Source organism: Sarcophilus harrisii, chromosome 2 (genome assembly GCF_902635505.1).
Source record: "Sarcophilus harrisii chromosome 2, mSarHar1.11, whole genome shotgun sequence".
Lineage (NCBI taxonomy): Eukaryota > Metazoa > Chordata > Mammalia > Dasyuromorphia > Dasyuridae > Sarcophilus > Sarcophilus harrisii.
Genome location: NC_045427.1, coordinates 558,369,006 through 558,381,056, shown reverse-complemented (window position 1 = coordinate 558,381,056; position 12,051 = coordinate 558,369,006). Strand labels below are relative to the sequence as shown.

Genomic DNA, 12,051 nt, shown 5'->3' with positions numbered 1-12,051 from the left:
ATAAATAACCTAGAGTAGAACTGTCCCAGGGGCCACTGTCCCAGCTAGGCCCTGCCTCCTCTCCTTCCACTGAACATGGTTAGTTAACTGATTTCAGTGCTACTACAAATTAGAGTTAGTTTTGGGTTTGCCCATGTTCCTTCCTAATCCAAGGAGGGGGAAAGAGGCCTCTTTAACAAGGCCTGCTGGGCTAAATGAAGCCCTTAGGGATTGGTTTAAAAAATATCACGGAGGCCTGAGGACAGACTGATCCATCTGTCTTACTGACAACCCATGTTTGATGCATGTCAACTCTAAGCACTAGTTCTCTTCCTTCTAAAGGAAATTGGCACATATCAAAGGCAGAGCAATTAGACTGTAACTTGCTGCCAAAGCTGAAGCAGTTGTGGTCCTCCCTACATCATAGCATTTTCTGCATGCCCTGAACAGGGTTGGGTCCAAAATGAAGCAGGCAAATACTTCAGCTGTTATGCTTTGAAAGCAAAATTATTCTTTTTAGATTTACATGGTTGTTCTATGTGGAATAGCTTTCCTCATTGAAAATTCCTTACACAAACGAAAATCTCCACATTTATACATCTGAAGAAGAGAGTAACTATAGTTTTAATATTAATTACTTCCCTACCTGTTCCCCTTTTTGGTTTCCCCATCCTTCCAGGAATCCAAGAAAACAAGAAAAGGAAATGAAAAGATAAAAAAATAGAACAAGATTCTAATTCTGCACTGAAAAGATCCACAAATTACAAAAGATCCTCAAAGAGAAAATTCAATGCCAAAAAATCCCCGAGGAATGACAGGAGAGTCCAGAGTATTCTTGGGGCCTTAGGGCCAGAGTATTCGGAAGATGAGCCTGATATGTGGTGGCCATCAAATATCCACTCCCTAATTTGTAGGGTCCCTTAGCTGGCATCCTGTCAACTCGACCTTATCTAAGAAGTAAAAATAGTCCAAAATAGGAAAAAAAGCTGGCAAGAGCAGCTTTTCAGTATATTGAAGATTCAGAGCAAGCCAAATTTTTACCCACTTATTTACTTACAAGATTAGTGTTTTTATATGAAGATAAATAAATTTCTTCAATTTTATTGCTAACTAGTAGAATGCAAGCTAATAGAAAGCATGGACTCTTTTTCTTTTTGCCTTTTTATCCCTAGCAAATGTAATAGTGATTTGCACATAGTAGTTACTTGACACATTTTTTTTTTTAATGGAACTATTTAGGGAAATCAAGGCACCAAACTTTAGTTGAGAGAGCACAGAAACAATATAATCACTAGACACTGGTGTTCCTAAAAGATGTATTCTGAAACAAAGGACAAAAAAGAAGAATTCTCCTAAGAATACAATAGTACATTCTTATTTTGAAAGATACACAGAATCACAGTGCCAGGGGTTGGTCTCCAGAGAATTTTTAAGACAGCTGATTCTAATGGTACTAGACTTAACTTAGGAATAACTTCTCAAGCCTTAGCCCGATCAGCACCTGTTTCCCTGAATAGTCACTCTCCTAAAACTTAACACAGACACTACATTATTTAGTAACTGCATTCCAGTCCAGGGTGCAAGGTTAATGTTTTTCACAGCCTACATGCCTCCTTGTGATGGATGGCCACTTAATAATGAAATACTTTATGCTCAATCAACTTTCAAATAATGTGTGTTTCACTCACAGGGACAGTAAAACATACTCCAAATTAAAAAAAAAAACCCAGAGAGGAATAGTGAGCAACAGCTATGAAAATTCTTGGAAAGAGAAAGAGTATCAGAGGAAGTAAACTCTGACCAGTTCATACCCTGACCAGAACCCCAAAGGATAAATTAGTATCTGAGAAGCCAGTAAGTTTCAGTCTCACTCTTACTTAATTGACTGAATCTACATGAAACCAGAACTGGAATTTCCAAGGAAGGTGTTTGATGACACATGTAGATTGTGTTTAATGGGAACATCCAGACTGTGAAACTGGATTACTATCTGAGATATCCATACCTTTCACTAGTCAACTGAAACTACTTAAGGATCTTTCCCCCAAAATTCTCTACATTTCAAAGAACAGAAAAGGAATATATATGAAGAATATATATGCACCCTGGACTGGAATGCAATTACTAGAATAATGTAGTATCTGTTTTAAATATGCTTTGGTATTTTCAAAAAAAAAAAAAGATTAAATTTATCCCCACAAAGGGCTTGTTTTTCTTTATTTTTAATAAGGGAAATTTGGAGCAAAAAAAGACTTTTGATAACTGAAAAAAATTAAATTCAATTAAAAAAAGGAGGCAGGAGACTACATATGGAATGCTGTACTTACTGTCAGAGATGATCAAATAATAGTTCACTCCATTTTGCATCTGCTGCCGTACCTGATTTCAACTTCAAACTTATCACATATAAACTCACCACCCTACTGCTAACTCAAGCTTTGATTGATACCACCTTCTCTTCTCTCTGATTGGAAGGCTGAGTATCAAATTTCTCCCAACAATTTCCTTTACAAAGAGCAGAAACTGATCTCAGCTCACTCCACTGAGCATAATTTCACTATGCCCTCTTCTTGCCCATTTTGTGTGTCTCCCTTTCAACAGTAAGCTCCTTGGGGCTGTCATTTTTTTTTTTTAAACAGTATCCCAAACAATTAGCACAGCATCTGACACACAGCAGGTGTTTAATACATATTGATTAGATTGGATCATTCACCAGCTTTACTAAACTTTTCAAAAGTTTTATAAGGGAAGGCTCAATGGATGATGGAGCTGGGACAGATATACTAAAAAATCAATGAGTTAAGAAAAACTTTTTATTATCTCATCTATTAAACTTGAACTTAAATAAAATCTGTGATTCTTTTTTTTTAAAAAAAGTGTTAACAATACTGACTTGCTTGTCTGTGTCTTTCGAAACTTCCTTCTTTCAAGTTTAAAATGTGTCCATTAGTTTTTTCTTTAACATTATCTCCCTACCTTTCTCACAACTCTCCCTCCAAAAACAGTGATGTCTTGATTGCCAAAAGTGATGGCAGTCCTAATCCTTTTCAACTCTCTGCAGCATGACATTCTTGGCCACTCTCTTTCAGGATATTTTCCTTTCTCTGGGTTTTCATAACATTGGTCTCTCTTGATTCTCCTCTTACCTGACAGCTCCTTCTCTGTCTTCTTTCTTGGAACATCAATATAACAGTTCCCTCATTGTGGGTGAACCCCATGGCTTAGTTTTGGACCTTCTTCTCTTTAACTTGATAACTGCATTAATCGCCAAGGTTTTCATCATCATTTTAATGGCAATATCTCCTTTATCTATCTAGTTTTAGTGGCTCTCCTGAGTTCTAGTCTTGCATTACCAAAAATCTACCGGTCATTTTGAATGTGATGTTGCATAGGCATTCCCCATATCCTAAATAGAACTCATCTCTCAACCAAACCCAGATTTCTTCCAAATTTCCCCATCACTCTGGAGGCACACTCATCTCACACTTGCAATCTGTGTCATCCTTGACTTCATCCCATATATCCAATCATGCTATTTCACACAATCACCTCTTTTTCCCTGCTCACAAAGCTACCACCCTAGTTGAAGTGCTCATTGCCTGTTATAGTGGGTATACTAATTCATCTCCCTGCGTCACATTTCTCCTCACTCTAATCCATCCGAACAAGTCTGACTATATCAGTCCCTTAATTTGGTAAGTTCCCATGGCTGTTTATTACTTCTATGATCAAATATAAACTTCTTTATTTGGCATTTAAAGACCTTCACAATGACCTTTCTGGCCTTGTTTTATACTGCCACCTTTTGAACACACTATGATCTGACCAAACTGGCCTTCTTACTGTTTTTCACCCCTGACACATTTTCTATCTCTATGCCTTTGCATTGTCTATCCTCTAAACGGCATTTTTTTTGGCTTATCTTTTTTTCTTAGAATCCCTAGTTTCCTTAAAAATTCAGCCTAAGTGCTATCTTTACATGAAGCCTTTCTTAATCCCCCAGCTGTTAGTGCCTCTCCCATAACTTGGTATTTAATTTGTATAATTTTCTGTATTATTATATTTGTATGTGCCATCTCCTATGGGAAAAAAATGTAATCTTTAAAGAATGAACTGTTTCATTTTTTTCTCTTTGTATCCCCAGATCTTAACATAGTGCCTAGTCCATGGTAGGTTCTTAATGAATTCTCATATTTCAGAAATGTATGCAGAGACTGGCCTCATCCATATAGTAAGCTCCCTCTCTTTCATTATATTTTCCTGCAACATTGTCTAATTAAGTAAGTAGCAATTTGGAACTTCAATAATGCATTCTGAGCAACAAAGCATTCTTCTGGGGAGTCCTCTTCTGAAAGTGAAGTTGGGGCTTCATATTCAATTAACTCAATGATCACAAATCAAGCTACTGACAGAGAAGTCACTGACTTAGATTTTTTGTCCATTTGGCTTTGGAAAATTAAAGACTTGTAATTTAGTCTTTTGATTTAAACTCTTAAAAAAAATAGAGATTGACTCCCCAAACTGGAAAAGATCCAGACAATGGAATCACAAGGAAGCAGGAGTCAGTTTATATGCATATAATTAACTACATAGGACGCTAAATCCTAGTTGACAAAAGCCACTAAGCCACTCTTCATTCAAAGGGAAAAGGGAAACAATTGGATGCCATTACCCACAAATTTAAGGGTTAAAATATGATAAATGGGAGAGAAGCTGCTAGTCTATATAACCTAACTGCACCTTGTTCAAGAAGATTCAGGGCTACTAAAAGTCAGTCACCTACACTCTAACAAATAATCCATTTCTTTGTTCCAAAGGCAACACATATGTTACCCCGTGTACATATTACAATAATCCAATGATTCTCTATCTTGAAAATGTTCCTAATCCACCATCTATTAAACTAACCCCAAATTCTGCTGGCCAAACCTCTCAGAGTGTTGGCACAAAGAAAGGAGGTTGGAGTAGGATTTCCACCACCTGCTCCAGCTTTTCAAGTATGCAACAGAGGCCAGTATGATGTGACAGCAGAGAACCTAGTGATGTGGATATCTTTTCTTGCCAAAGTTTCAGGTTGAAGAAACTAGGCCCACAGAGGATCAAAATGGAGTGGGCTAAAGGAGGAGGCTTCATGACCCCGTATATGAGAGCCAACACTGCCTGCATTCCATGGAAGCTTAATTTTTCAATTCATCCTACTGGCAGGCAAGGCTAGCAGCCCATTCCATTCCCAGGGCAGTAAAAGTATCAAGCCAGGTTACTTATTGTCTTAAGTTGGCTTTTGCCCATGGGACAATTCTCAAAGAGGGAAAAGTCCTTTTTTAACACACTGATATATAACAATATAGTTGTACCTCTCTAAAAGAAAATCCAGACAATGGTAGGTATTAAGCCCAAAGCATTAATTTAAGAAGATCATTTATAATTGACCTAACATAGGGCTAAGTGTTCCCATGAGCTCAACTAGTTTCTTAAGGTATATGGGGGAAAGCAACCTTTGTACTCCTCCCTCTTCCCCCATCAATATCCATGGAAGTTAATAACCCCAAAACAGTCTATTCATATTAGCACTAAATACTATACTCCTCCCAGATGTATAGGTATTATTAGTTTCAGAGAAATCAACAAATTTGAGAAGTGAAAGTCTAAACAAGTGATAACTGGAAAAGCATAAGGACAGAAATATTAGCAGTCTCTACAGCAGACCAGAAATGAAACAGAGAGATTTTAACTCCCCAAGTGGGAACAAGTAAATAACAATACCCATCTCACAACTCATTTTAGACTGCTCAGGCAATTATGGGAGATTATATGGCAGTTATGGAAGAAGGAAGATATATGAAAAGAAAGGGTTAAACACACTTTGAGGAGGGGAGGAGGACTTGAAAAGTTGTAACACATGCTGTGGCTCTGACTAAATTTCACACCCATTCTGTTGAGCAACATCCAGAGTTTAAGTGAAAAGCTTCCCCACACCCCCTTCCCACATCCTTTATGTATTCCCCCACCTGCTACTTTCCTTCATACCCAGGCATCTAGACTCTAGGGAGAGGGGAATGAAGAGATGCAGACAATACGTCTTTCCTCGTTGTACATTTGATGCCAGAGACCAGAAAAGGCAGTGAGAACAAGAATGTAGAGAGAGGGAGAGAGAAAAAGGTAGCATTTTTTCCCTTTCCCATCAGGTCTGATGGCCTAAGTCACTTCTTTAGGCAAATTATGCTTAAAGAAACATTCTGTTGGGACTTCCATCATGAAGCAGAAATGATAGGGCAATGGTCCCTGAGGACAGGAAGAACTTAGGATAATAAGACTGGAACCAACTACATATGCTTAAAATCTCTAGTTTCCTTCAAAGCTCAGGTTGAATGCCACCTCCTACATGAGACTTTTGCTTCAGCCACTAGTGCCTCCCTCCAAACTATTTGCACATACTTCGTGTATACTTATATGTCTACATGTTTCCCCAACAGAAATGTATGCTCCTTGAGTATAGAGACTGTTTCACTTTGTCTTTGTGTCCTTGGTGTTAGGACATGGCCTATTACATCATGGTTGTTTAATAAATGTTGACTGACTGATAAACAAGTTAACTCCAGGTATTGTTCAAGAGAAGACTATTGGGTGGGATTAAGGGAAGGGGAAAGAATATATAGAATATATACAGAAAATAAGAATATGGAAAATTCTCAGAGTTACTCACTGATTGCTGCTTCCATACCTAGGATGCTTCACTAAGGTTTTTTAATACCAGAGGGGAAAGTGCTTTCAGGAGCAGGACTGGCAACATTAGAAAGTGAAAAGGCATGACAAACACACATACAAAATCTGGAAAGATAGGTTAAAGTCAGATTCTAAATTAGAGGAATTCAAATGACAAGTTACATATGTTTGTTAACAACAGCCCTTTTTGTAGTGGCAAGGAACTGGACAATGAGTGGATGTCCATCAGTTGGGGTCCAGAGAGGACTATGGGGATCACAACATAGTAATTTTTAACTTTGTTATTGTTGTTGTTTGCTTACTTGTTTTTTTTTCCCTCATTTTTTTCCTTTTGATCTGATTTTTCTTGTGCAGCATGATAAATGTGGAAATATGTTTAGAAAAACTGCATATGTTTAACCTACATTGGATTATTTGCTGTCTAGGAAAAGAGGGTCAGGGGAGGGAGGGAGAAAAATTTGGAACACAAAGTTTTGCAAGGGTACATGTTGAAAACTATCCTTGCATATATTTTTGGGGAAAAAAAGGGCTATTTTTTAAAAAAAGGTAAGTGGTCAAATGGAAAAAGAATCTTTACATCAAATTAATCTGAAAAGGGTTTAGTATTAAGATATATAAACAATAAACAACTTGTATAAGATCAAATGCCATTCCTCAATAACAGTGATCAAAAGATATGAAAGAGTTCTCAAAAGGGCTGCAAACTATTAACAACCACAAAAAAGAATGCTCCAAATAATAAATAATATGATAAATGTATATCAAAGCAATTGTGAGGTTTCATGTTACATGTAACAATTGGGCAAAGATGATGAAAAATGGAAACATTCAATTTTGGAAAGGCTTCGATATAGACAGGCTCACTGTCTGAATATACTGTTGTTGGAACTATAAGTGGTCTAACCATTCTGAAAAATTCTGAAAAAAATCCTTCCCTTCACTGCAAAGGTGGGGTTCTAAGGTATGCAGTGTATGTTATCAGACATAATGGATGAATTGATTGGTTATGCTTAACTGCTTTTAAAAAAATCTTTGCTACAAAATATGGTTTTATGGGCAAAGATTTTAACTAAGGAATAGGATAACTCTAGAAAGAAAATTAATATCTTTCTCAATTCCACATGTTCAGTAGTTGTTGGCGAGTACTGATCATTAAGAAAGAAATAACATCTCTGAAAACATTGCCAGTTTACCAAAGGTGAAGAGAAGTGGTATAAATCTTGAGATAGTTGTTCTTAGGAAAAAGAAGCAGAGGATCTCTAGTGTGTTTTGTGGGAAAATATTGATGGAAGGTTTCCCAAATATCAGATGGTTTATTAAAGTTCTCCAACAAGGTAAATGTTTTTCATACTAATGCCATCCTTCTTTTGCTGAAAGAGCAGACTGAGGAAGTAGGGAAGGTTTGAGGAAATAATAAGAGAGAAAATGTGATATTTATGAAAGACAGTAAGTTTGCTAGTTGGGCTGACATCTTGGTAAAAGAAAAGCTGTTATCATTCCATGTAGGTCCCCAGCAGGCTATTTCCCTTCTCACTGAAAACAAGATCCTCATGACTAAGGGAAAATAAGGGCATCCATTACCTAGCTACTCAGTCTGACTAATTGAGAGGAAGGAGTTTTCGGATGAAGAACTTTAAGTAACCTGCTGAAGTTAGGTTGTAAAAGAAAATGTTATTTGGGCGGAGTGGAACAGTTATTCTTAGAGAAGGAAAACTATTAAAGGATAAATGCATCTGAAGGATTATCTTCCTTATTTTGAATCAAATATTTCTGAATCCAGAATACCCAAATACTCATGCAACTTCAATCCCACTTACTCGAAGGATTTAAAAAAATAAAAACATAAGCCTCTTTTCACCCCTATTTCTCCCCAATTCAGCCTGCAATTGTTTCCCAATCGACCAGTATTAACACAGATACACAGAGGTATTTATTTGCTGCTGATTCTGTCTGGCTGCATTCAGACTCAATCCTCCATGTGTATTTAATAAATCACACTAGTTAGGTGGGCAGGATTAGTTCCAAGTCACCTAATGACTATATCATGAGCTACAGTATTAAAGGGATTAATATTAATCTAGGCTGTTGCAGTTCAGTGGGAAAGGCCAGTGTCTGTTCCAACAGAAGCCAAAGCGAGTGAGAAATCCTAAGTTAGAACAAGAAGATTAATAAGGACTTCCACATTCTGCCTGTACATCTTTACCTAGCATTGGATAGGGAAGTGAATCCCAAACAGACTCATAAATAACACACAATATCACAAGTATTTGAGGCAGCTGAGCCTCAGGAAGAGAAAGTTTGTCCTCATTTTCTGTAACACATACCATCAATATGACAGAGGAATTTACAGGTCCCTCCCCCTATCAATTGATTTTGTTTTCTTCCAAATAAAGGCACAAATCTCATCACTTTTTAATTTCAATAAGAGGAAAGTATTAACTGCCTTGTTGAAGGTATGTGCTCAAAGGAATACAGGACTCCTTGATTCAATATAAGAGCAGTGGATTCACTCTTTTAAAATTATAAAGATGACCAAGCTGCACCAATATAACTCACATTCAAATCAGGAAACTTTCCTTCACCTTAATTAATTACTTATACTTAATTACAATACAATTATTATAATTGTTACAATTAATACAATACTTAATTCCTATTCAAATGGCAAACAGAATGTGCTAGATCTCTACAGAATATACGTATCCAGATGTTACTCTCCAGAGTTTATTTACCTACCTATGAATACACACTAGGAAGGATTAATGGTTAGAACTAAAGAGAGAAGAGGAACAAACATTTCCTATGGCCTCTGAGCCTCAATTTTTCAAGTAGAGTATCTAGTTAAACCTAGCCTTGGGTGAGATTTTTAGCAGACAGGGGACACAGCTTTGCCTCTAAAGGACTTCATATCCAGGAAAAAAAACAAAACAAAACATCACAACTAGAGTTTCTTGAGAAAATAATGATTTTTGTAGATAAAATTTTGTGAAGAAATTTAAATCAGACTTAAAGCAGCCCCTTCCACTTGACAAGATCACAGTTTATGAGGATATAAAATATAGGTATGTCCTGGATAATAAATAAGCTTAGATTAAGTGTTCTCAATAACTATTCCTAAAAAAAGTCAGTAAGAAAGATCAGCCACTTAGAACCTTTGTCAAAGGACAGGGCTCCTCAATTAAAAAAGCAAAGCAATGATCAACTGTTTCAAGTTAATGGCACTGAATAAAAAGCCAAACTTCAAGAACTAGAAAATTTAACTAAGCTGACAGCCTAGTGCCATGTTAGCTAAAGTACATAAGCTAATGTTAGTGAGAAGCTTGAGTCCATGGAGCAGTAGATCGAGTGTGGAGTTGCCATAGCAATAGGGGAGCAGATGGGAAAAGATCAACCAGTTAATAACCAGGCACTGTACTAGGCACCAGGGATACAAAGACAAAGGGGAAATAGTTCATACCCTCTAGCCACATATGTTTTCTCAAGAAAGAAAAGCTTCACATAAAGAAAGAAATACAAAACGTACAGAAGGTAATGGGGAGGGTGTTGGAGGGAAGGCAATCTCAACTGAAGGAGAGGTATCAGGAAAGGTTTTATGCATAAGGTGATACCTGAATGAGTTTTGAAAAAAATTAGGTATTCTAAGAAGTAGAGCTGAAGAAGAAATGCATTTCAGCAACAGAAGGCACCAGTGCACAGTGGCAGGAGATGAAATTATATATGAGGAATGTGTGAATGAAAATGCAATTATTCAGTCCTTACTAGGTGCCAGGTACCTCTCTAAGTGCTAGGGATACAAATTCAAGGAAGCAAAACAATCACAGACCTCAAAAAGCTTACATTCTAAAGAGGGAAAACAATACAGAAAGTCAAGTTAGAGAAGAGGAGGGGGTACATGTGCAGGTGCATGATTTGGAAATTGCACATAAGTGATATAAAGGCCTGGATATAAAGACAAGGTAAAAGCTTGTCCATGAGAGGCCTAGGTCTCAGGGGTAAAGTCCAGTTTCCAGAGAGAAGAGAAAAGAAGACAAAGGTAGCCAGAATATGGATAGTATGGTTTGGAAGAGTAAGAAGACCAGTATGGCTAGACTGAGACTTTAGACTCAGGGGTCCTCAAATTTTTAAAGAGGGGGCCAGTTCACTGTCCCTCAGACTGTTGAAGAGCCGGACTATAGTAAAAACAAAAACTTTGTTTTGTGGGCCTTTAAATAAAGAAACTTCATAGCCCTGGGTGAGGGGAATAATCGTCCTCAGTTGCCGCATCTGGCCCACTGGTTTGAGGACCCCTGCAAGTTTAAAGTATGTGAAGGGGAGTGAGGTATATAAAGCTGGAAAGGTAGGTTAGGTTCAAGTTGTGAAAAACTTTATTCGACAACCAGAACAGTTTATATTTGGTTTTAGAAGTTAGGGAGCAACTGGACTTTATTGAAGAGGGGAATGACAAAGTCAAACCTGTGCTTTAGGACAATAATTTTGGCATCTGTGTAGAATATGGATTAGAATAGGAAAAGACTTGAAAAATGTGAGATGAGTTTTCTTTTGGAAAAAATTTTCAAACAGATAAAACCACTCATTTCCATGTGCACAGTCACATGCACGAAGTTACCAGCACCCAGAAATGATTTTGACCCAGGAGATTTTGAAAACAATTTTCACCGACAAGCCAATAGAGAAACCTCATAATCAAACCTTTAGTTCGTTGGCAAAGCAAAAAATGAAACCTCTCAATTGAAGAAAGTTGTGGAATCTTTAAATGAGTAACCAATGAATAGTCTATGGATCAATAAGAGGAAAAAAACCACATTTCCCTAAATATTAGGCTTCAGGGAAACAGTCAAATAAGCTGATAAAGGCTGGCAAGGTATCTTTAGTTTTGCTTTCTGATGTGCCACAGTCAAGTCATTCTTGCCAGCAAAACACTCAAATTGGGCACACCCCTCATATTTTTCACTGGACACTTACAGAACAGCAGCATGATTATTTTGGAGGGAAAAGGGAACATGAAGTTCTACACAAAACACAGTTCCAAAAATCCTCAAACTCTATGGAATCTTTTGGTACAAGGGACCTTAATCATCTCCTATACATAGGATCCAAAGCTTTCTCTATAAAATGTAAACATACTAACTTGAATCGCAAGTAACAATCTACACTATGGTCAGATTATATACTACTATATTACATACTACTATATACATATACATACTAATATATCACATACTTCAGCAGAGTCTCTACTTCAGCACCAGTGTAGATTGAGAGGGAATATTTTCAGTACTTAGGAGCTAAACTGTCACCTGCCAGATATTTTTGTATTAGAAACTACTAACAGACTATAAACCATCAGAA

The 12,051-nt window shown here is 37.1% G+C and overlaps 1 protein-coding gene across 7 annotated transcripts in view; it reads right to left on the bottom strand.

Annotated features, from left to right (window-relative positions):
* Positions 1-12,051, bottom strand: part of GBF1 (golgi brefeldin A resistant guanine nucleotide exchange factor 1) — a 110,039-nt gene that overhangs the window by 44,262 nt on the left and 53,726 nt on the right. Inside the window, exon 1 of one of the 7 annotated variants that reach the window (XM_031955751.1) lies at positions 2,307-4,029. The exons of the other annotated variants lie outside the window; for them this stretch is intronic. Coding sequence (XP_031811611.1) covers positions 2,307-2,346 — 40 coding nt within the window. The 5' untranslated portion in view covers positions 2,347-4,029. Of the gene's footprint in view, positions 1-2,306; positions 4,030-12,051 lie in introns of those variants that run through there. 7 annotated transcript variants of the gene reach the window in all.